The sequence below is a fragment of the Vigna unguiculata genome, chromosome 2, assembly GCF_004118075.2.
Source record: "Vigna unguiculata cultivar IT97K-499-35 chromosome 2, ASM411807v1, whole genome shotgun sequence".
NCBI lineage: Eukaryota > Viridiplantae > Streptophyta > Magnoliopsida > Fabales > Fabaceae > Vigna > Vigna unguiculata.
The window spans coordinates 30,242,956-30,268,034 of NC_040280.1; the positions used below are offsets into that span (position 1 = coordinate 30,242,956).

At 33.9% G+C, this 25,079-nt stretch overlaps 4 protein-coding genes across 4 annotated transcripts; 3 read left to right on the forward strand and 1 right to left on the reverse strand.

Annotated features, from left to right (window-relative positions):
* The first annotated feature begins 1,968 nt into the window (after nucleotides 1-1,968).
* On the forward strand, nucleotides 1,969-5,454 carry LOC114169258 (MND1-interacting protein 1-like). The gene is made up of 3 exons (XM_028054326.1): nucleotides 1,969-2,123; nucleotides 2,234-3,743; nucleotides 4,717-5,454. The coding sequence occupies exons 1-3, from the start codon at nucleotides 2,086-2,088 to the stop codon at nucleotides 5,218-5,220; spliced, it is 2,052 nt and encodes a 683-aa protein (XP_027910127.1). The 5' UTR covers nucleotides 1,969-2,085; the 3' UTR covers nucleotides 5,221-5,454.
* A 1,638-nt stretch (nucleotides 5,455-7,092) lies between these two features.
* Nucleotides 7,093-9,829, forward strand: LOC114173215 (aluminum-activated malate transporter 12-like). The gene is made up of 6 exons (XM_028057475.1): nucleotides 7,093-7,590; nucleotides 7,733-7,873; nucleotides 8,051-8,323; nucleotides 8,663-8,784; nucleotides 8,885-9,028; nucleotides 9,124-9,829. Exons 1-6 carry the CDS (start codon nucleotides 7,281-7,283, stop codon nucleotides 9,736-9,738), a joined length of 1,605 nt encoding a protein of 534 aa, XP_027913276.1. The 5' UTR covers nucleotides 7,093-7,280; the 3' UTR covers nucleotides 9,739-9,829.
* A 1,132-nt stretch (nucleotides 9,830-10,961) lies between these two features.
* On the forward strand, nucleotides 10,962-13,053 carry LOC114174209 (protein ABCI7, chloroplastic). The gene is made up of 3 exons (XM_028058998.1): nucleotides 10,962-11,839; nucleotides 11,934-12,193; nucleotides 12,556-13,053. The coding sequence occupies exons 1-3, from the start codon at nucleotides 11,021-11,023 to the stop codon at nucleotides 12,863-12,865; spliced, it is 1,389 nt and encodes a 462-aa protein (XP_027914799.1). The 5' UTR covers nucleotides 10,962-11,020; the 3' UTR covers nucleotides 12,866-13,053.
* A 1,408-nt stretch (nucleotides 13,054-14,461) lies between these two features.
* On the reverse strand, nucleotides 14,462-19,890 carry LOC114174702 (protein phosphatase 2C 29-like). The gene is made up of 4 exons (XM_028059529.1): nucleotides 17,957-19,890; nucleotides 17,277-17,390; nucleotides 16,411-16,675; nucleotides 14,462-15,088 (listed from the first exon to the last, which is right to left on the reverse strand). Exons 1-4 carry the CDS (start codon nucleotides 19,721-19,723, stop codon nucleotides 14,964-14,966), a joined length of 2,271 nt encoding a protein of 756 aa, XP_027915330.1. The 5' UTR covers nucleotides 19,724-19,890; the 3' UTR covers nucleotides 14,462-14,963.
* Between the last annotated feature and the right edge of the window lie 5,189 nt (nucleotides 19,891-25,079).

A 25,079-nucleotide genomic window follows, 5' to 3' on the forward strand; every position in this document is an offset into this window, starting at 1 on the left:
AATCGAATGTACCATTAATAATACCACTTTCAATCACCAAAATTTATTTTTACTTTTGAATTATACGTGTGATATTTGAAGATACTGAGTTATTTTCATGAAAGTTGACACTACATGATATCAAAATAATACCTTAACAATGGAATAATAAATAACGAAATAAAAAAATCAATTCCAACCAAAAAAAAACATATTACACAAATATTTTTAACTTAAACACTTTTTAGCCCGGTAGTCCCTGTTCATCTTCCTTCTTTATGTTATTTTTAGTAATAATTTCGTCCCACACGTAATACATTTTTTATATACCTAAATAAATTGAGTAGTTCTTATCCTAATAGAATAATAACTATCTACGGAAGAAAAGTTATGAAAGAATAAGTGATAGAAAGGAAAAAGTTATGGGTTCCGGAGTATGAAGGAATAGAATAAAGTATTAACAAAAATGCATATATACTTTGGGAACTAAACTATTGGACTTGAATGGGGAAGAAGTAAATATAGTTTTCTTCGATTTTCTCCCAAAATTATTTTCTAAACTCATTTTATGGTTTAATATAAATATATTCTTACTTTTTAAATTTTGACATAAAATTGAAATTTATGTGTTAAGTTTTGATGCACTTTATTTAAATACCTCAAATTTTATTGACATGTTAAATAATATTTTGAACTTGCATATAAATTATTTACACTATTTACGTATCCTAACTCAAATATCAGTTCAAAATGTTGATTAACACATAAAAGAATTATATTTATTTATTTTTAAAATTTAAAAATTAAAATATATTAAAATTTATGACAAAGACAAATTTTAATTATGCAAATCAATAAATTATAAATATATTTAGCCCTTTTAAAAATATATTTTAGAAATGATTTAAACAAGTAAAATGTAACACATAATGCAAACACTAACCACATCCTAATATTAGAAAATATAATATGTTTAAATGTAAATATTATCGTACAGATTTGAAACATAAATGAAAAATTACTTAAAAAACTAATTTTTCAGTTTCAAACTGAAACTATGTAGACACGTAGTAATGACTTTACATTACCTTGTTATCTTTCCACATCCAATTTGAATTTTAAGTATAAAATCTATTAAGAGATAAATTGTTAAGAAAGTGAGACATATAAATAAAGATAAAAGTCAATTGAGATAAGTGAAAAATAATTTTTAAACTACTTATTAAATGAAATGAACTAAATTTAAAATTAAAACTGAGAATTTAGAAAGGAATAAACAAATTTTCTATAAATTGGAACAATTGTACAATTTTTTAGAAATTTACTCTCTCTATGTTAAATTTCATTTGATTTATCTTTCATCAAGTAGGTGAAATATATTTATCCTTCTGTGCTAATATTCTTTATTCATCAATTGTATTATATCTCTTAGCATCATTGTTACCTCATGTTTATCCTTTTGTGTAAAGTGTTATCAATGAAGCTTGCAAGGATTTGAAGATCCTGGTTCTTTCATTTTGGTGCATGGAGTTTTGACTTGTTTAATGATTTTGCCTATTTTTATTCATTTTACTCTCCGATTTTGTGTTTTAGATCACGATTTATAGGTACCTTTATGTATTAAAATTTGTCAATAAAATATATAAAAAAAGACATTTTAAAATTAAAAAATGGGATTGTTATTTAATAATACAATTTTGATAATATCATAATGAGCAGAGAGTAAACGATCAAATATTATATAATGTATTTCAGAAATTAATACTGTAATATATATTTGCCAATATTTCCCAAAATACATTAATAGCCTTTTTAGAAGAAAAGAAAAGTGTAATAATATTTTCGGCATTCAGTGGGATAGGGAAGTGTGGAAAATAATTCCGGAGGTGCTAAAAGCAATAGTCAAGGCTGGCCCAAATATTTTTGAAGGTGAGGGCCCACATAGAGAAAGCTATAAATTGACCAAACCCGAAACGAAAATTTGCGGTGGCATTGAGCTTCACTGAACTTCACTGAACTTGAGTGATAGAACTGATACAAGCTGAACTCGGCACTCAGATTTTCATTGCTCTCTTCTATCTTCAACGGGACATATAGAAGAGGGCAATGAATTACAGTGATAATATTCTCTCCGATAGTCCCGTGTGAGTGTTACTATTCTTATTCCTTTTCATTTTTATTTTCATTTCGTCTTTATCTCGTTGTGTTGAATTACTTCACATTCACAAAATTATGATAATAATATGGGTTTCAGTGTGAAGAACACAAACAATCAAGATAATTGGAAAGCAATTTGGATGAAAGACTCATCTTCCAATTCGGACAATGGATGGATGGTGCCCTATAAATACTATGACGTCAAGGGTCCCATTTCTGATTCAAACCCTAATGTTGACTCATCCAATTGGTTTTTGTGCAATGAGGTTCAATTGAAAGACATTTCATTAAAACGCATGGAAATTATATACAACGATACTGTGTCAAAGCTTGTTGCTTTGGGGCACAACGAGGATATTGCAGTGAAAGCGATTCTGTACAATGTTTATTGTTATGGCGCCAACGATTTGGCGACAGACCTTCTGCACAACACCTTGTCTTGTTTAGAAAAGGGGAGCTTGGACATGTATGAGTTGAAGCCTGCGTTCTCTGATTTGAAGAAGCTAGAGGAGCACACTCTGATGAATCTTGTGTCTTTGTTGCAAGAAGTGAGACTCGAGTTAGGCAAGGGTGATGCTATGTGGTGTCTCCTCATGAGCGATTACAATGTGTTAAAGGCAATTACCATCCATGTTCCTTTTGTAAGCATGTGTCCTCCTCCGTTAACCGAGCTTGAGAACGAGGAAGGGGGATTTAGAAAAGAGGGAGGCTCAGATATTCCTTTGAAAGGGTTCTTTTGTGGTAAGGAGATGACTTTACGTTTACAGAGAGACATTGAATTCCCGAAAAAATTTGATCTTACTCCTGCCATGATTTGTTCGTTGAAAAGCAATGTTGTAGCGTTTGCTGATGGATACAGGGCCAACTCAAAACATGTGCAGTCAAATGAAGGAAAATTTCCTGCCGTTAAGACTGTTACGAAATTGGACTCTTCATCTGCTTCTGTGTCTGCAGTCCTTGGTGATCTGCCTGGTGATTCTCTCAATATGAATGGCCATGATGACTTGAAGTCGGTGCTGAGTAAATTTCATGATCTAAATATTGATGAGAACTTGGAGTTTGTGGCAGAAGATGAGAAGCATTCGGTGATAGTCACTCTAGTGCATCAGATAAAGGATCTTGAGAAACAGGTCAAGGAGCGGAAAGATTGGGCACATGAGAAGGCAATCCAAGCCGCAAGAAAGCTAAACAGCTACCTAATTGAGCTGAAAACATTCAGGATAGAAAGAGAGGAGAATCAAAGACTGAAGAAGGGGAAAGAGGCAGATGAGGAGCTTGAGGACCCTACCATGGTGAGACTCTTAGAAATGGAGGAGGCCTTGAGAAAGGCTTGTGGTCAAATGGATCTAGCAACTGCAGGAGTTGGGAAACTTGAGACGGAAAAAGCTGAAATCAAAGCAGAGTTAGAAGCATGTAAACTAAGTGCATCAGAGTATGTCGCAAGCTGCTTGCAAATTGCAAAAAGGGAGAAGAAGTGCTTAAAGAAGCTTCTGGCTTGGGAAAAACAGGAAGCGAAGATAAAACAGGATATTTCAGATGAAAAGCAGAAGATTTTGGAGATACAGGAAGAGTTGGCTCAGATTAAACAACGTGCAAAAGAAGCTGAGGTTTGCTCATACGATTTTGAAATCTACATTTTCTGCATAATGGCTTTGAACTATTTTCAGATGAACCATTGAATGTATCTAACCTGAATTTGGAGTTTGTTAAGTGATTTTGACACTTGTCTAATGTTGATTGAGTTTGCGTTTGTATATTACTGGTTTGGTGTAGTATTTACCATAAAATTGTCGTGGTTTTTTTTTTTTGTCCATTACATTAGGATGTCTGTGCTTGTAACAGAACAGTGTATGTACATTGAATCATCAAAAGCAAAAAAGAGGAGCTTTGTTCAATGAGACACGTATCTGACTTGGATATTTGGGCAAGGCACAGAACGGCACCTACAATCTCAACAGGGTGCTTTGAATTCCTCTCGTACATTGCGTGTGCATATGCTTCTTGGGATGTGTATAAATGTATATACACATGCATGGTGTTTTTTGGATTATATGCTTTGTCTGTTATTTTTATTTTAAATCAGCCAAAATTGAAGTGATTTCTCTTGAATGAATTTATCAATTATACTAATATTCTTGATTTGCTCACGTTAATTAAGAAAAGGGCTCCAAATTATCAGGTATAGCCGTGTGTATATGTGTATATATGCCTGTTGACGGATGTGTGAAGAATTAATGTCTTTTAGTCTATGATGATCACACACGCGTTGTGTCTTCTTATTCGTAATCTAGAAAGTGAATCATATGAATATTTGTCATGGATATGCCTAAATTTTCTTCAGTTCTTTGCATTCTGACCGATTAGTATTGATACAGTTTTGTCCGCATTGAATGCACTCAATGCAACTTTCTAACCATTCAACCTCTTTTCCATGAAAATGGCAGTTTTTCTCTAGTGCTTTCTTAATTTTCTGCTCGGTAGTCCTCTTTTCCCGAACTTACTTTATAATTAAACTATTTGTGTATCAGAACATATGCTTGTCTTCAATCCTTTATTCTGCGTAATAATTCCTTATGACAGGTCATGAGGGGTGAAGAGTTAAAGGCTAAGGAGGAAGCCTTAGCACTGATTGAAGAGGAACGCCGTTCTATGGAAGCAGCTGAGGCTAATAGAAAAAGAAACCTTAAGGCTTTAAGCCTGAAGATGGAGATAGATTTCCAGCGTCGCAAGGACGATCTTTTAAGACTGGAGCAGGAGATTTCGTGTCTTAAAGCATCTGCACAGTCGGCTATTTTGCCTACAAGCGAGTCTGAGGATGCAGAGCCCCACACAGAGATAATTGCTAAGCTTCTGCAAGAATTAGATAACGTGCCGGATTTTTCTGGAAAAGAAGCCGCCGGTAATACTGATAGAGAATGCGTTATATGTGGAAAAGATCAGGTTTCCGTAGTTTTCTTGCCATGTGCACACCAAGTTATGTGTGCCAGTTGCAGTGAAGAGTATGGGAGAAATGGCAAAGCTGTTTGTCCATGCTGCTGGGTTCCAATCGAACAGAGAATTCGTACATTTGGGGGAAGTTCGTAGTCTTTGCGGTGGGGCGTGAACATGATCAAGAATAGTTTATTAAAAGCTTTGTTCTGAGTATCTGTTATTAGCTAGAAAATAAGAAATAGGAAAATAGGAAAAGAAGTGTTTTGAAGGCACTACTAATCAAGGATTATAACATAAATAATTGAATATGAGTAAAGACTTTTGAATTAACGCAACAAATGTTAATTTGCCATCAAATACTGTTCGGTCTTTCGATTCCTTGATACGTATTCTGTATTGCATGGTTACTGGGCACGAGACTAAGAAATAAGCAGTATTTAGAAAACACACCAAGGGTGCACGGTATTTTACCTCTCGTTTATTTTTCTCAGGCCACGCTCTGTGATTTGCTGTATCCTAAATCTTTTTAAAATTTGTGCAAAATTCAATAAAATGGCATATTTGTGGTTAATAAGCCTAAAACTGGTTGATAAGCCTAAAACAAAATAGTACAAACTAATGGAATTTGATGTTTTACTTAAACGTTTAAGAGGTTTAAAAATTAAATGAATCGGAAATGTTTGATTATAGGATAATTAAGTCAAATGTATTCTATACCGTTACTAATCTATTTTTTCTTCTTTTTATATGATATTTAATTTTATCAAATTCATGAAATATAGATTTACACTCAGTTATTTTTAACATTTTTTTCAAAACAAAGAGTTTGAGTTTTTATTCTTATACAAGGCCTGACAATATAAACGAGATAGGTTTGTGTGAGGCTTAAACTTTTGTTGACTTATGTAATAGTACGCAAGGATGATCTCATTTTGGATAAAAAAAATTTCCACACCAAAATGAAAGAATCGGACCTATCCCTCTCCTAACATGTTGGAGAAAATTGAAGAATACAGATGGCAATTGGTTTATGGAGGCAGATGTTGAAATCTCAAGCTTCCAACGGATGGAGTCATGAAGAAGTTGGAAATGCACGAGAGAACCGCTTACTAATATAACAAAACAAAAGAAAAAGAAACAAAATCAAGTTACCCCAGCTGTTTGAGGACTACATTTACATTCAAAAAAGCTACCTTAAATATCAAATATATTCATACCATGTTATGGCTATTATTGGTTGCATTCCCGTGAAGCTCAAGGAGTCAACAACACCTTTGAATGCCACAATCACTCTATCATTTGCACAGTGCCATATTGCAGCTGGCAGCAGCACTCTTTAATGCCAATGAAATTAAACTATCAACCAAAAATTATTAGGTAATTCAAGATCTGTAACGTGCTTAGATTCTTGATCAATCTATACCTGAGTTCTGATTTCAAATTAACAACATCTAACTACGTGATGTTAAATGATTCAATGAAGAATTACATGCACTAGCAGCTTCTTGCTTTGCAAATGTGACTCAGTTACAACCTCAATGAGTTAGAGTTAGGTCAACCAGAAGAAGCAGACAGTTTAAACTGGGATTTGCAAACAAATATTGCACCGGCACTTAATTTCTGCATAGTACTTTTATGTACGTAACTTGGTCGGTGCAACTTGTCACCTTCACCATATTCAGCATCAAATTCAAGTATTTCTACATATAATTTACATGTTGTGGTGGAGAAAATTCGAAGCATTCTCTGCCGAATTTTAATGGCTTACATGTTCCCTCACAATATTGACCACCATAAAAATATAATCATCAAGGTAACAGGGAACCAGTCACCACAAAAAATAGTACCTGTGTAATTGGAGTTCTCTTCTCTTTTTCAACTTTTTAAGACTTGAGAGAGATACTCAGTTTAAAGCATTGCCACTTTAATGGATTACACGTGAAGGTAGAAATGACATTGCCAGCTTCCACCTTTCACCCTCCTTATAAAGTTCACACTTGCTTCATGGACAAACTTGGGGTTTCTCTTTCATGCATCTAGACTCCCCATTAACCCACAAAATGACAAAAATATCAGTTCTTTTTCCCTTTTATAAAACTATTTCTTGTGTTATGGCTACTGCAATATGAAACACCTCCTCAGAAGCCAAACTTGTTGCATTTCTACGTTGTCACGGTCTCTACTATAGTGTCGTCTCACGCTATAACTTGATAATGGTTCCCAAAGTTTATGCTGGCCAGGAAATGCAAATGGTTGAAAATGATAGTTGCATAATGAATGGTAACTGGAAGAAACGTGTGCATGTTTTTGGTGAGAGGGTAACGAGAATTCCCACTAAGGCATGGCAAACTACATGGAGGGTGGGGCGTGAAGATCCAAGAAGGTTGATCCATGCATTCAAAGTTGGCTTGTCCCTCACTCTGGTTTCTCTGTTGTACTTGTTGGAGCCATTTTACAAGACCATTGGACAGAGTGCTATTTGGGCTGTCATGACTGTGGTGGTTGTGTTGGAATTCACAGCAGGCAAGTAATTCTCTTAAATATCAGATTTTTGTGACCAAAATTAACTACTCTCATTACTTGGTACTTTCTTATGTACAATAAAAGGCCCTTGCTTGCTGCATGAAATGTTTTGGATGACCTTAACATCTTTGTCTGGTTCCAGGGGCAACTTTGTGCAAAGGACTCAACAGAGGATTGGGAACACTGTTAGCAGGATTATTGGCATTTATTGTTGGGTATATTGCAAATGCATGTGCCAGAGCCTCTCAAGCTATCATCATCGGAGCTGCAGTTTTTCTTATAGGTGCATAGAACTTGAAATTGATGTTCCTGATCAAAAGGGTTATTTTAATGATTCTACCAGTGTTAACATTCTGGTTAATTCACTTCATTCTTGGGTTTTTTTAATGGAGTGAGAAAAATGATCATTAGCATAAAATGAGCCTGTGATGATGACTAAAAGTTAATACTGTTATTGCAGGAGCTCTAGCTACTTATATCAGGTTTATTCCGTATATCAAGAAGAATTATGACTATGGTATAGTTATATTTCTCTTGACTTTCAACCTTATTGCTGTGTCAAGTTACCGGGTTGATAATGTGTTGAAGATTGCACATGAGCGTGTATACACCATTGCCATAGGCTGTGCTGTTTGCCTTCTCATGAGTCTACTGGTATTTCCAAATTGGTCTGGAGAAGACCTCCATAATTCCACTGTTTACAAGCTTGAAGGCCTTGCCAAATCTATAGAAGGTACACAAATTTCTAATACTACTCATCAGACTTAAGAGAAATAGTATCTGGATTTGATCATTTTTACTGTATCTGCACACATCTTCTGTTTCATAGTTTAAGATTATTACTCTGATTAAGTATGTTTGAATGTGTGAAAAAACAGTTAATAACCTGCTATATAGAGATTCTTGAAATCATATACATACCAGTTTTAGTTCTCTATTTTACTTCTTATCATATAGTAAAAAGTTTACTCAGCTATATGATCAAATCAAAGGTAAAAGTTAGTGATACGTATTTTCTTTACCATTCATTTCTCGTGAAATTAACACATTGAAGGTAATTAAAACGTTGCAGCTTGTGTGAATGAATACTTCTATGGAGAGCTAGAAGGATCTGGAGATATAAAATTGTCTGAGGATCCAATATACAAAGGTTATAAGGCTGTTTTGGATTCAAAATCCATTGATGAAACACTGGTAAGACAGTGAGTGAGTCATGTATTAAAATCAGTTCATTCAAACACATTCATTTTCTTTGAATGCAGAGAATCACTCAGTTCTTTTTTGAATTGTGCAGGCACTGCATGCAAGTTGGGAGCCAAGGCACTCTAGGTACTGTCACAGATTTCCATGGCAGCAATATGTGAAAGTTGGAGCTGTTCTGCGTCAATTTGGTTATACTGTGGTGGCCCTGCATGGCTGTTTGAGAACAGAAATTCAGGTGCATTTGATAAAAAGTTCAATCAACATTATATTATATTCTAAATCTCTTATTGAAAAAGACAATTGAAATTTTGCATTTGAAAATGTTTTCAGACACCACGATCGGTGAGAGCCATGTTCAAGGACCCTTGCATTCGACTTGCAGCAGAGGTATCGAAAGTACTGATAGAACTTTCGAACAGCATAAGGAATCGGCGCCATTGTTCTCCAGAAATACTCTCTGATCATCTGCACGAGGCCCTGCAGGATCTGAACACTGCCATAAAATCTCAACCTCGTCTCTTCTTGGGCCCGAAACACAGGCACAACCAAGCGAGCAACATGTTCAAAATAGCTGCTGAACAAGTTGGACATGGAAAGACCTCACTTTCAAGTGTTAAAACGGACTCTTCGGCATTGCTGGAGTGGAAGAACAAAAGGGTTACCACTGAACAGACAAAGGAATCAGAACGAAAATCTCTGAGGCCCCAACTGAGTAAAATTGCAATCACTAGCCTTGAGTTCTCTGAGGCTCTTCCTTTTGCTGCCTTTGCATCTTTGCTTGTGGAAACAGTTGCAAAACTGGATCTTGTGATTGAGGAAGTTGAGGAACTGGGGAGACTCGCATGCTTCAAAGAGTTCATTCCTGGTGATGAGTTTGTTGTGACTTGTGATGAACCTCGAATCGACGTGTTTCAGAACCATTTACCATCTCATGGTGTGGACTAACTGAGAATTAGAGAGACCCCTTTCATGATGCATTAATTATTTTACGGATTTCGATAATCTGTTGTTTGATCAATGATGACGATGATGATGATGATGAATATTAATATAAATAATAATATATTTTAGTATGTTTTAAACTTCTCATATATATATATATACACACGAATATTTCTCAGGAAGATGATATATTTCAGGTCATAAAGGTAATGCATTCGGTGATTATTGAAAACCTTTTAATGATTCTAAAAATGTTAACAGTCTAATTAAATTCACTTCTTCTTTAGTTTTTACGCATCTCTCTTTTCAACTTAAGCATCCAATCCATACAACCAAAATTGTTTAGCTTTTAATTTCTACATGTTGCAAGTGAACTACACATTACTTGGTTTTTTTTTATCTCATAAATACATCTTATTTTACTTTTTGAGTATATAAATATTGTTTATTATTAAAACTGATTTTCTAGGACAGACTAGGTCTGGTTCATGTGTGTAGCAATGATATATATATATATATATATATATATATATATATATATATATATATATATATATATATATATATATATATTCAACTTTAATAATTTAGTAGTTAAATATTTAGATATTATCTGATTTTAATATGGATATTTACTTATTTAAAAGGACATGAATAAGATGAAAGAAAACAAGATTTAAAAAAATTCCTAATTATTTTAATCAGAGGAGTTATAATTTATTTTTCAGGTGTGCCATGAGTTATTTTGGGCTATCATAGGTTTCTCTCCTTTAATTCTAGTTTTTTTTCTAGTTTTTTTTATTTATTTCTCTTGAGTTTTCTAGAAAAGAAAATTGAAGATGTCTTCTCATCCTATAAACAAAATACTTCTCAGTTGTATGGTTAAATTTAATTCAGGTTATTATCATAAGTGAATCACACAAATAACACTAACAATGCTCCTATCATTTGATTATACAAAGGTTGGTGTATTTTTGCATCCTTTTCACCTTTTGTTTTCTTCCCTATGCTTGAAAATTGAAATCTCCCTTCTCATTTTTCACTTCTCAGCTTCAAATCCACGAAAAAGTTCATCAATTCCACGTTAAATTAAAAATATTTAACAAATGTTAAAAATTTTCTTCTATCTATTATTATCCATCATGAGTTGAAAAATGAAGTTGGGTGGAGTGAGTTACTTCGAAATATACTGGTTGATTCATAAGGTAAAAAATATATATATAGTTTGTAGTTAGTATCTATCTGAGTTGAAAGCTTCAGCAGAGGATAGTAAGAGGAAGAAACGATGAACGGTGTAGGATTCTCTCCGGCGGCAATGAGTTCTTTGATCCCTTTTTCATCTTCTTCTTCTTCATCATCATGGATTTCTCAGAAGAAATTGGTGAGACCCAAAGCCCTTACCAGGGCCTTCACCTCAGACCCCTACGTTCTGGAACTGGCCGAAACCCTTGAAGAGAGCATCCCCTCCACACCCTCCACCCCTCTTCCTCTCCACAACCTCCGAAACGTCGCCTCCCAATCGCTCCTCTCCACCGCATGGCCTTCCCGCCGGGACGAGCCCTTCCGCTTCACCGACCTCACCTTCATCCGTCAATCCCGCATCCTCCCCCTCTCCCATCCCTCCGCCGTCAAAATCCTCACTTCCCACCTCCCTCCCGCCGTCTACGTCGGCCCCCTCTCCGCCCTCTCCTCCTCCCCCCTCCTCCACAAAGTCTCCCAATTCCTCCCCCACACCTTCCCCGACGCCGACCTCTTCTGGTCCATCAACGGAATCGCCGCTCCCGATTTAACCCTCGTCTACGTCCCGGAGAACTGCCACCTACAAGACCCCATCCACTTCCACTACACTCCGCCGCAGCCCCCCACCCCCCACCCTTCCGACACCATGTACCTTTCCAATCCCAGGGTCCTCGTCGTGCTCGAGAAAGGCGCACGTGCCCACATAACTGAAGACTTCTCCTCCGCGCCGGGGAACGACAACGACCGGTACTGGAGCAACGCTGCTTTTGAGGCGGTCATCGGAGAAGGTGCCAAGCTTTCTCACTCTTACATCCAGACACAGTCTCTCCGCGCCGCTCACATCAAATGGACCTCCGTTCGCCAGGTCACAACCTTCCATTCCTCAAGCCGTTGCCTTTATATACTTTGCTAGATCGGGTTGTGAGATTCTGGCTTCTGTGTCAATTGTTTTCTTGCAGGAATCGTCTAGTGCTTATGAACTTACAGAGGTAAGCGCCGGAGGAAAACTGGGGAGGCACAATCTTCGTATTCAGCAACTGGGTCCTGATACTGTCACCGAGTTATCCTCTCTGCACTTGTCTGTTGGTGATCAAACGCAGGACCTGCATAGTACTCTTGTATTGGACCATCCACGAGGCTATTCTCGACAACTTCACAAGTGCATTGTTGCTCATTCACAGGGACAGGCAGTTTTTGACGGAAACGTTAAGGTTAACAGGTATGTATATGTATATGTATATGTATATGTATATGTATATGTATATGTATATGTATATGTATATGTATATGTATATGTATATGTATATGTATATGTATAGGTATAGGTATATGTATATACACTTGTGCTGCAATATGTGAATGAAATGCACTCCGTATAATCTAATGAGAGACTAAGGTTCTGGTTGATTTCTACAATGGAAAAAGAAACGAGAAAGTATCTCCCAGTTTTAGATGAGAAATTGATTAGTAAATAGTGTGAAATTGTTTTACAAAATGGTTTCTGAAACTGAAAAAAGTTGGTTCCATGCATTGATCGTGGTAGATAAAGCAGAGGCATGTGTTTTCAATATTTTGGTGCAGGTATGCTCAGCAGACTGATGCAGGTCAGTTAACAAGAAGTCTTCTGCTTGAACCTCGTGCGACTGTGAATGTTAAACCAAATCTCCAAATTGTTGCGGATGATGTGAAGTGCTCCCATGGCGCTGCAATAAGTGATCTGGAAGAAAGTCAGCTTCTGTATTTTCAGGCACGCGGCATCGACCAAAACACTGCTAGAAGAGTTCTAATTTTTGCCTTTGGAGGAGAGGTCATAGATAAGTTTCCTTCTTCTTCCATTAGAGACAGAGTACGAAGTCATATTAAAAATTTGTTGGATCCATCTTCTAATTAAATGTAAACATCTTAAGCTATCCGATGAAATGACAAATTCAAATCTAAATGAAATTCTTTTCATCAGAATTCATTTCTTCGACAACATTGGTGCTTGATGTAGCTGATGAGTGAAATAATTGGTGCTTGATGCTTTTTAGGGAAAATGTATTTGTTTGTAGGAATTACAATCCTTATGGTATTTTACTACATGGAGTACTCAAAGTAAAACTTCTCTAATTAGCTGAAATTTATTGAGAACCATGAGATTATCGGTGAAATTCAGAGTTTGGACTTTGAATCTGATTCATCCATCCAATACTTTGTATTGCTGTTATAGTGCATTCAGCTAGCAATCCATGGCCAGGGTTTCGCATTCAGGTCACATAGAATGTTGGTGATATATTCTTTTGACACTTATTTTGTGTTTCAGCACATTTTATTGAGTTAAAATTCCAATGAGTCTCCTTAGTTTGAACATTAGACCACCACATGAGTGAGATCTGGTATTTAATAGGATTCATGTAAAATTCACTTAATAGGTGTGTCAAAAGAAGAATCTTAGTAGAGTATGTTGCTGTCATTTCTCCTTTACTCAAATCCTAAGATGTAAATAGACTTATGTATTCATGGTTTGTTGTGATGGCCTCTGGTTTGGCAAGTGATGTGCTGTTTCAAACACAATTTTCCCGCTTCAAACAACAAAATCGAAATAATCACTTCTGCAAAGCCATTTTGGTTCTAACAACTCTTATCCAAAAATTACATGGAGTTCATACATAGCGTTAACTAAATCTAACAATTTGGCTTGAAGTTAAGTTTGTGGTTATCAGCACATACACAATGACGGTTATATTATACCCAGAGAATTTTCTTTTAAGAATTAACATTTGCAAGTATATATATGCGATTCCCATAAATGAAGCCATATTACTGGGTCAAAACATGTCATGTATGAGGGTCTGGCAAATATTGCAGGTAAAAGCTATACACACCCAATATGAGATGGATCAATTATCCATTACTAAGAAAATGTGCTAGCATTTTATTGGTTTTTCCTGCCCTTGGTTTGTTATAAAACGTTTTTATATACCTTCTTGATTGATACCTTGCATTTTTAATTGACTTTAAATATCAGTGTTTTAAAGAGTACAAATAAAATTAAACTTTTTGACACCAAAATTATTTTGTTAAAAAATTGAAATTAAAAACCTTTGTTATTAGTAATACATTTAAACTTTCATTTAATTATTAAGGTTAGGTTACCTACATACTTTGAATCCGTTGCATTGTGGTAAATGGCACTGTGACACGTTCCTGGAAAATTCATATTCTTTAACCCAAAAAGATGAGTATACTAAACATTCAAACAAAACTCTGGCGTTACTGATTGAAACTCACTGTTTTATTTCTATTTCTATTTCTCTTTGTATCTCTCTTTAATTTCTATCAAGTCAATAAAATTATACAACTTTTTAAAATACCTTCATTTGATTTTTTTCATAAATTAAAAATTAAATTTTATTTCTTTCTTCTTTAATCCTATCCTCAAAACCAAACAGGATATTAGTTTTGGGCAGGGAATATTTGATTCTACAACTTAAATGCAATGATTAGATTGAGGCTGTAATTCAGAATCATGTTAATCCGCAATGGTTGAAATCCACCTTCACTTACATATTTTCTTCTCTGACTAATGACTGCTCTAAGCTCAGTCAGTACATTTGTATCCCCACCAATATACACCCACATCTCTTGGCTCGAACCAGAGAAAGAAAAAGAGCAAAAAGAAGAAAGAATGGAAAGGGCCTTCGCTACTAAAAATTTCTATCATTTTTCATCTCTATAAACCTGGACAATAGATGGGAAAAGAAATAGACTACGATGACGGAACAAAAAAGAAAACAGTTTAAAAAGGCTTTACATGCTTCTTTCTCCTAAAGAGACTTCCCAAAACCGCTCCACAATGTCCATTCCTAAGCTCATTTCAATTGCATTTCGCATCTCCCAATTCTGAATACCTTCTTGCCATTGACATGTACGGTTCTTCTATTCACAACTTATGTTGCAAGACCAGAATGAACATCGAAAAATGGGTCGATTTTGAGTTGAGCAAGGTCTCACGGATACTTCCCTGATGATTTCCAGATTCTTCCTTCAAGTGATATCACCATAACAGTCACATCATCATGATACTTCCTCCGGTCTCCTTGAGGGATATCCAGCAACTCATGGAAATCCATTCCTGCAACCATTCAGTTTCAAATCACCACTCTAAATCTATAAGCAGTGGTTCACAAGTCCAATCATTTAAGCAAAAACTTAATTCCAATATTGCATGAATAATTTTCTTTTTCTATCATATCATATCTTCTTGTGTTAGCCAACTTAACCCCCACCATAGGCTGCGGTTGTAAAATATAAACTGAACACTAGAACCAACCAATCCTATGCACATAGAAAAGACAACCCTCTAGGATCCGTCCATAAGAGGGATAATATAGATATAAAAAAATGTGAATATGTAAAGTCAGATAACTTCTAAAGAATAAAAAACTGTAAGGTAGGTGCCCAGTGCTCACAAACAAGTAAAGCAGTATCCCAGAAAGTCAAGATATTAAGCATACTATTATAGCAGCACCCAATGAATAACACAATACTACTACTAAGACAAAACATTATTGGAACAAAATTTTCAAAAATAAAAATGGCTCAAAAATACGAGGCAAAACAGCAGTTAAAGACAAAAGAGAACCATATATTAAATCACATGCTCGAGATATAAGGGGGATACATTTCATTCAAGTTTCCAAAATATATACACTGCAACTTTTGTGTAAACAACATAAAATGTCCATTACTTTGTTCTTCAGGCAAAATCCAGTTAAAATAAATATATCCTCAATGTCAAAAGGAAGAGTCACATCACATATGTAATGACTGGTTTTGGCCATAAAAATAGTATAAGTATAGGTCACCGAGTCAACCAATAAAAAAGTTTGACTAAATTGCTATTTTAGTTGGTTGTTAATTCTTGATATGTCATATTGGTCCTCGAGATCTTCAGCAATTTTAGTTCCTACATTTTGACAAAAATCATAATTTTGATCCAATTTTCACTTTTGAACCGTTTTTTATTTTGGATTTTAATTTTAATTTTAATCAATTCAATTATTTCTGTACATTACATTAAATAAATGTTAGATCTAAGATTCAATTAAACCAAAATAAAAGAAAAAAAAACACGTGTGCACAATTTAGAAATAAACCAAAATTGCAAATCTTGACTAAAATCACGGGAGAAAAAAGGGAACCAGCCAAAATGACAGTACAAATTAAAAGGGGACCAAAGTTACACTTTAACCAAGAAGTTTTAATGTTTGACTATTTTTGAACAAACATTGGGAGAAGACAAATACTTTTACTAATTATATAAATGAAGTATCAATTCAAATTTATAAATTAATTGTCATTTCCTCTATTTCTGTCATAAGACAAATTTAACATGTTCACATGAGCATATGCAAAGATATAAGAAAGATTCATGTGAGAAGAAGATCTTTTTACCAGCCTTCTTGGCAGCACGTAGGAGCAGCTCCTCTATTAAATGCTGGGCAGGATCTCCATCCGGAAACTTTTCCATGAAGCTCTCGACCTGAGAAACAACTTCTTGATTGCTTAGGTATTGATACAAACCATCAGATGAGAGGATCAAGAACTGATCTCTAGAGCATAATCTATGGTGACGTAATGAAGGGCAGCATGATATATATGGAGCAGTGCCAATATATTCATTACGAAACATTTCTAGCACCACATCATTCCACTTTGGCTGCAGAAACACGGAAATTATCAAGTCAGCATACATTTTCTTACAATATTTAAGAAATCTAAGAATTGCTTCCTTGAACAAGAGGGATGATGAACAAGCAGGATTTCCATTTTGTGTGAATGAGAATGGGCATGTGCAGCAGTGCCGTAGGCACTAAAAAAAAGTCAGGTAGCATGAAATGAAATGTCCATAGCCAGCGTAGGAAGTTTGGTTTACCCTAAGACCAAGTCTTAAAGCTAGGATGACCCAACCACACATCGAAACACCATCACAAAAACAGAATACACATAAAAGTTATGCACTAGTTCTCCAAGTCCAAAATTAAAAACAATTTTCTGCAGGTTATTCAAAATAATTTAAACTTCGTGTAAGCTTTTCTTGTTGACACTTACGTCCTAACCTGTTCTATGCAAAGAAAATTTTTTATAGAGACCGAATACGTTGTAAAATAGATTATACAGTGCCTAAAAATGGCAATCAATGCTCCTATTGCATAATAGTGGATATCAAAGTCACTAATCTTCTCATATCTGACAGTCAAAAGTACACAAGAATGAAACATTAGTACAAGAAAGTATTTAAATATTAAGAGGCACCAGACCTGTTTCAAAAATCCAGCACCAAAAGCTCTAGTAACCTTAAGACGGCCTTTCACTCTATCATTCACGATACAATGGCTATCATCAGGATGCTCATTCTTAATTCTAATAACTTCCTGCAAAAACATAAGCTTCAAATTTCAGACATGCAATATGTGAATTGATCAGAACATGATTGAAGGAAAAGGAAATGAAACTAATAGTGGCAGAACTTCTATAATTAAGGACACCGCAAATAAGCACAAAGAAAAAAATCTAAATTCAGTATAACAATCACATGACTCATCAATGAAAGCTACAAAGTGAAAAACAACATGCCACATTATAAAAAACAGAATGCTGAATTTGGATCAAATTTTCAAGACACAATCTCATCCCTGGTCTTTGGGATATGATAAGACAAGCAGACACAAACATACAAGAACACACATCACACGAGGAGAGGAGTAGTAAAACCTAAAGGGAAAACGCAGCATCATTAGCAATATATGAATAGAGTATGATATTGCAGAAAGCTACCAAAGGACCAAAGGAAATACAGAACAGTTGAAGGACACTGAAGCCTTATCATTAGCAATATATCATCAGACGAAGGATGAATAAGTATAGACAAAAACAAGACAAGTATTGCAATGTGACAGTCTGAATGAAAACAAGGAGTGTGGCCCAATTACAAACTTGCCTCTTCAATGCTGGTGCTGTGATCAGTGGACAGCTGCAATGCAACCAACCTCCGTTCCCTAGCAGGACCCTCATTCCCCAACACGACACCACGTTCGTCCGGAGCCGAAGACTCCTCCACTATGCACTCCCCGCTTGACCCAGTGCCTCCACCACTTCCCGTTTCCTTACTAGTAGCGTGAACCTCCCCACACTCATAATGTGCCACAATGGCGCGGCTATCCCCCACGTTCATAACATAAACATCCTCATCCCTCATCAACACAGCCAACAGACACGACCCCATCAGAGCAAGCTCCGGATTGGTATCAATCAGCTTATCCGTCATATCCAAATAAGCAAGCTCAGTTATCTCAAGCGCCCTAGACAACGCTCCCAAAACCAACTCATGATCCACAGGCCCCACTTTTCGCTTCCTCCCACCGTGACCCTTCTCCCCCTGCTCCTCTGCCGTCGTTGGATTTTCCACCTCAACCTTCTCCTTCTCCTCCCCCACGCCCAAGTTCCACGGCAAAAATCTCCTCCCATGACCCTCTTTATGCCTCGATAACCCATGCTTCAACTTAGACAAAATCAACCACCGTCTACTACCTCCCGAAGCCTCTTTGCTAGCACTGAGCGCATCATCAACCGAAAACGCAAACCTATCAGACCCGGAAAGATCGAGCCCGTTCTCCGCATCATCCTCCTCAGCCAGAAACTCCCACAGCCTTCTCCTCCTACTTTCAGTCCCCTCCGCTTGAAACGTCACTCTCTTAACCGATCCTCGGAGAGAATTGGAGTCTTCTTCCACCGCCACCTCATTCTGGGGTTCAGCGTCATTATTCTCCACCTCAGGTGCAGGGTTAGTTCCCTGCACCTGCGACTGCGGTTCTTCAAGTTCCCAAAACAAACCCTGGAGCTCTTTGTGAAGGGCACGGTAAAGATTACCCATGAGAAACTCCGGCGCGTCAGGGCCATTGAAACCGTCGTATATCCCTACGAACAACCAGCCCTGTTCTTCCGATACAACGACATGCACACGATCCTCCCCCGCTTTTCCCAGCGCCCACTGCACATTGCTCTCGTTCTCCGTCTCGCTCGTCGCTTCCGTCTTCCCCTTCCGCCCCACCGGCACCACCCAAGGCCGCTTCTTCTCCGAGAGACTCCGCTGGAAGGCTTTTCGCAGCCCGGCAATGCTCTTCTTCCGCTTCTTCTTCACGTACACTCCACTCCCGAGCGGGGCAGAGAAGGGCACTGGCCCAGAACTCGAAACGGCGTCGTCGAGGGGTCCCGAGAGCGCGCCGCTCTCAATTGGCCCCGAGAGAAAGAACGCTTTCCGCTCCCTCTCCGAGGCCGCAGTTTCTCCCCCTCTCGGCGCGGGCTGCAGAGGGAGAGCGCTGAAGGACGCTGTTCCTATGAAGCCATTGACGGTGGTGTCGTCATCCTCGGACTGGAGCACGGCTTTGGGCACCGAGCTGTTGGCGCTGACTGAAGCGCCGGAAATGGCCTTGAATGCGGTTTCGGGGAAATCGGAGCGATGAGAAGGAGAGTAGCGGAGAGAGTTGGAGGGCGAGAGGATGCGATCGGAATGAGAGGGAGAGAGAAAGCGCGCAGAGGATCTGACATAGCAGAAAGAGTGGCCTAGGGTTTCGTCCAATGGCTCTGTCTCCGCAAAAACCAACTGGTTCTGGTTATGGCCATGGCCGTTCCCATGAGCATGGCCATGGCCATGGTTTGAAGCGCCTTTGAAACAAGAAAAGAGATTGCAGAGTCCATTGCTTCCCATCACATTTGAGTTCCCCCACCCAACTTCAACACTCACTCTACAAATTCACCTTCTCTCCACACAATAAAATAAATTCAAAAGGAAGAGAGAAAGAACAAGTAAGGTCAGAAGCAGCAACCCAAAACAAAACAAAGTAGAGAAAAGGGAAAAACAAAAGAAACTACTCTCACTCTCTTACTTACAGACACCAAAATAATACACCCACTTAAATAATCAAATTATTACTTATTATAATATATAATATTATATCATTTTTGCGGTTTTTTTTTTTTTCAAATCAAAATATTTGTTGTCTTCTGTGCCCTGTCCGAGTTTGACGGTTATGTGAGCTGGCATCTCTCTTCTCCTTCCAGTTTTGTTTTTCTATTTTTCTTTCTTCAAACGCCTCTTGCACAGCTCACCCTTAATTAATACTTTTATCTCATATTTATTGTTTTTTCTGTTATTAATTATACTTTCATTAAATTTAATTCTAAATATTAATTACACATTTAATTATTTATCATCTACATAAAGTTTTACAATACCACACCATCAAAATACATGAACTGTATTGTATAATTTTTTACATTTTTATTTTCTTAATTCATGAGTATCATTTCTCAGTTTATATCTTGCACCGATTAAAATAAATAAGTATAATTTTTTTTTAAATTTTTGGATGATAACAATATTTTCTGTTTTATTCAGCGGACATACGCGGTTTAAGAAGACAGTATGAAACTTTATTTTAAAACAGGTATTTGTCCTTTGACATTTTTTAGAAGTGTCAGAGCAGAATAAAGTGTGCAATATTGTATAAAGAAAAAGAAGAAAAACAAAAGGCATTTTTAAAACTTCATATAATAACTTAGTAAATGTTGACTTTTTAAAATCCGAAAAAAATTAAGTAATATAACATCATAAGTAACACGCATATTGTCTAAATTCCTAAAATAGTTTTACATCAACCAAGAGTTTCACTTTTCTCCAGTTTTTCATAATAAAGTTATAATTTTGTAGTTGGGATTTAGGTCGTTTTCAAAAATATGGAAAGAAAAAAAAAGAACAATTGGCCTGGAGTAAAAGTTTAAATTAAATCAAATAAAAAGAGGTTAAAAATATAATACATTAGATAACTTTACCAATAAAAAAATTAATACATTTCAAATTTTTTTATTATTTATTTATTATATTACCATTTTTTTTTTCATATAAGAAACTTACATGAGTTAAACATAAACCATATTTTTTAAAATTATTGTAAATTTTTTAATACATATATTATATATCATATCTTATTAATTTTTAAATAAGCGTTCTTACATATTTATTTCCATAAAAATAAAATTGGAAAAATATATTGAAATTTAAACATTTTATTATTTTATAACAATCAGAAGTGATAAGAAGATTTTAAAGGTTTTTTTTCAAACAAATGATATACTTGAGGAAGTGATTCAACAAAAGTCAATTACATTTTTTTTTGTTACATTAGGTTTATTTGTGCTTTATAAGTATTTAAGTATTTTTTTAAGTTTAGGTTAAAATTTTGAATTCTCTCAATCTTTTATAAAATGAGGAGATGATGAATCATTAAGATCAATTTTATTTTGATTTTTTTATCTTTTAGGTGATAAAAGTTCTTATGAAAATAATCTCACAAGTTTTTTTTTTTACTTGAAAAACAAACATTTATTCACCAAAGGATATTGTGAAAAGGATATTGTGAGTTGTTCTAGTCTTGAAGATACAAAGGTTATGTGTTTTATTGGCTATTTTTCATGAAAAAAAAAAATTTGTGGTCCATTGGTCACTTATCATTAAACAAAATTGCATGATTCATCTGATATGATACTTTTCATGAGATAAAAATGTGTAATTAATATGTTACTTTTCACAAAACAAAACTGTGTGCTCCATCAGATACTTATCAAGAAAGAAAACCCTGTGAGTCATCCGTTATTTTTTCATGAAACAAAACTGTCCAGTTTATCCCTTCCTTCAAAGAAAACAAAACAGCATTCATCCTTCAGTTACTTTAAACAAAACCGTCCAATTCAACAATTATTTTTTTGTTATATTTAAATGAGCGATCCTCCTCAGACCTGATAAACATACTTAAAGTTAAACATTTCATTAATTCATTATTTATTTCGCAATAACTTTATATAAATAAAATTAATTTAAACATTACTCATAATAATTATTGTATGGTCTGTATGTATTACTTTTTATGAAACAAAACTGTGGTCCAGAAAAGAAAAAAAAAAGCAGTATATCAGTTGCGTACCAGTTTTAAAAAAGAAAAAAAATGTTTACCAGTCCTAGAAAAAAAAAAAAACTGTGTAGTTATTTGATATTTTTCATGGAACAAAAATGCATGAATTGTGTGCCTTTTAGTTTAGGAAAGAATAAAACTGTATACCCATCTAATATTTTTCATGATACAAAATTGCATGATCCATTCGTTACTCTCAATAGAATAAGACGTATAGTTAATCCTTTACTTACTCAAATAAAACCGTCCAATTAAACACTTAATTTATAATCATATACATTTAAATTAATGATCTCATAAAATAATAAAAACATACATTTTTTTAATTCATTATAATAGAATGTCAGATATAACAAAATTTAAGCTTAATTTTAATAATATTGTCCACTATTTATTTAGTTTACAACAATTTTATGAAAAAAGATAAATTTAAGTATGACTTTATTAAAAAATAAAATATATATATATATGAAGTATAATCAAATGTTACAATTTTATTATAAATAGTTTTTTATAATAAAATATAATAAATTTTAAAAAAATATTTATACTTGAAAAAAAAGTAAAAATATAAAAAAAAAATGGGACTTAGAATGTAAAATTAGTATAATTGATTTTAAAAAATGTTACTTAAAAGAGAAAAATAAAAAAGAAGAACACAAAATATAACAATCCTCCTCTCTCTCTCTCTCTCTATATATATATATATATATATATATATATATATATATATATATATATATATATTTTCGATGTTATACAAATTTTTTATTTACAATAAAATATTTTCCCTAGTATTTAAATATTAATAATATTCACATCAACTTCAAACAAATAATATTCAGGTTCCCTTACTTTAAAACAAAACTGTCTAATTGATGAATGATCCAGTCAAACGAAATATACATACCTAAAGTGTATCCTTTCATTAATTCATATTAATAAAATGCTAGATATAACCAAAATTAGTGATTTATGTATCATGATACTTACGGTTTATTTTCTTCACAATAGCTTTATATAAAGAAAATAAATTTAAATATTACTTATGAAAATTATTATATAGTCTGTATCCATTACTTCTTATGAAACAAAATCATGTTCTAAAAAAAGAAAACTGTGTACCAGTTTTAGAAAAAAAAAAATTGTGTACTCAATCTAGTATTTGTAATGAAACAAATATGTGTGAACTGTGTGCCAGTTCTAAAAAATAAAAAAACTCTCTGCACACATATGAAATTTTTCATGAAACAAAAATGTGTGATCACGCTTTATTACGAGTATAATAGGTGATATGGTCCATCCTTCACTTAATCAAGTAAAACCGTTAAACTAAACAACTAATTTCTGATCATATAGATTTAAATTAAGGGTTAAATATGTTTTTGGTCCCTTCACTTTCAGTGAATTTTGGAATTAGTCCATTTTGAAACTTTGGACCAATTTAGTCCTCCATCTTTTGAAATGCGTGGATTTAGTCCTTTTAATCAAATTTTGTTAAGTTTATTTGACATTTCAAGCGCGTTTCATAATAGTATTTGAGACTTAACATTAAAGCAAAAATGTGTCAAACAGTATAAACAACTCAAATACAATCCTGAAATGCGTACGAAACATCCAATAAACCAACCAAAATTTGATTAAAAGGACTAAATCCACGTATTTCGAAAGATCAAGGACTAAATTGGTCCAAAGTTTCAAAATGGACTAATTCCAAAATTTACTAAAAGTTAAAGGACCAAAAACATATTTAACCCTTAAATTAATGATATCATAAAATAATAAAAACATAAATTTTTTATTTAATTACAATAAAATGTTAGATATAAAAAAAATTATATTTTTTTAATAATGTTATCCACTATTTATTTAATTTACAATAACTTTATCAAAAAATAAATTTTAGTATTACTTAAAATATATATATATATATATATATATATATATATATATATATATATATATATATATATATATATATAGAGAGAGAGAGAGAGAAAGAGAGACGATGTACATACAATAGTATAATCAAATGTTAGGATTTTATTATAAATAATATGATATAATAAAATTTTAAAAAATAGTTATATTTGAAAAGAAAAAGTATAAATTTTTAAAAAAATGGGACTTAGAATGTATAATTAGTATAATTGATTTTAAGAAAATGTTACTTAAAGAGAAAAATAAAAAAGAATACAAATATAACAATACTCATATTCATATAAATATAACAAGATATTAGTATGATATTATACAAAGTTTTCATTTGCCTTAAAATATTTTCTTTAGTATTTAAATATTATTAATATTCACATCAACTTCAAACAAATAATTTTCATCATTCGTTTAATTTAAAACAAAACTGTCTAATTCAGCAATCAATTTTTAATCATATTTAGATGAATGATTCTGGTCAAATTATATAAACATACCTAAAGTTTAACCTTTTATTAATTCATATCAATAAAATGTCAGATGTAATCAAAATTAATGATTTATATATTATGATACTAATTGTTTATTTTTTCATAATAACTTTATATAAAGAAAATAAATATAAAAATTACTTATAATTATTATTATGTGGTATGCAACAATTACTTCCTATGAAACAAAACCACCTTCTAGAAAAGAAAAAAAACTGTGTACCAAATCTAAAAAAAAAGAAAAAAAAAACTGTGTAACAATTTGGTATTTTTTATGAAACAAAACTCTGTGAAATGTGTGCCAGTTCTACAAAAGAAATAAAAATGTGTACCCATTTAATATTTTTTATGAAAGAAAATTGTGTGGTCCATCCATTAATGTCAGTATAATATGACATATGGTCCATCCTTCACTTATTCAAATAAATCCGTCAAGTTAAACAACTAATTTTTGATCATATACATTTAAATTAATAATCTCATAACATAATTAAAACATACATTTTTAATTCATTAAAATAAAATGTTTGAAATAACGAAAATTAATGTTTTTTTAATAATGTTACTCACTATTTATTTAGTTTAAAATAACTATAAAAAATAAATTTAAGTATTACTTAATATATATATATATATATATATATATATATATATATATATATATATATAT

What these genes read in the sequence shown, in the direction of transcription:
- LOC114169258 (XM_028054326.1), top strand. Translation starts at nt 2,086, where the DNA reads ATGAATTACAGTGATAATATTCTCTCCGATAGTCCCGT. An exon ending in ATTCTCTCCGATAGTCCCGT is followed by an intron (nt 2,124 to 2,233) that starts GTGAGTGTTACT and finishes TATGGGTTTCAG; the next exon opens with TGTGAAGAACACAAACAATC. An exon ending in AACGTGCAAAAGAAGCTGAG is followed by an intron (nt 3,744 to 4,716) that starts GTTTGCTCATAC and finishes TCCTTATGACAG; the next exon opens with GTCATGAGGGGTGAAGAGTT.
- LOC114173215 (XM_028057475.1), top strand. Translation starts at nt 7,281, where the DNA reads ATGGTTCCCAAAGTTTATGCTGGCCAGGAAATGCAAATGGTTGAAAAT. An exon ending in CCTTGCCAAATCTATAGAAG is followed by an intron (nt 8,324 to 8,662) that starts GTACACAAATTT and finishes AAAACGTTGCAG; the next exon opens with CTTGTGTGAATGAATACTTC. An exon ending in AATCCATTGATGAAACACTG is followed by an intron (nt 8,785 to 8,884) that starts GTAAGACAGTGA and finishes TGAATTGTGCAG; the next exon opens with GCACTGCATGCAAGTTGGGA.
- LOC114174209 (XM_028058998.1), top strand. Translation starts at nt 11,021, where the DNA reads ATGAACGGTGTAGGATTCTCTCCGGCGGCAATGAGTTCTTTGATCCCT. An exon ending in AATGGACCTCCGTTCGCCAG is followed by an intron (nt 11,840 to 11,933) that starts GTCACAACCTTC and finishes GTTTTCTTGCAG; the next exon opens with GAATCGTCTAGTGCTTATGA. An exon ending in GGAAACGTTAAGGTTAACAG is followed by an intron (nt 12,194 to 12,555) that starts GTATGTATATGT and finishes ATTTTGGTGCAG; the next exon opens with GTATGCTCAGCAGACTGATG.
- LOC114174702 (XM_028059529.1), bottom strand. Translation starts at nt 19,723, where the DNA reads ATGGGAAGCAATGGACTCTGCAATCTCTTTTCTTGTTTCAAAGGCGCT. An exon ending in ACAGCACCAGCATTGAAGAG is followed by an intron (nt 17,391 to 17,956) that starts GCAAGTTTGTAA and finishes ATGTTTTTGCAG; the next exon opens with GAAGTTATTAGAATTAAGAA. An exon ending in ACGTGCTGCCAAGAAGGCTG is followed by an intron (nt 15,089 to 16,410) that starts GTAAAAAGATCT and finishes GAATGGTTGCAG; the next exon opens with GAATGGATTTCCATGAGTTG.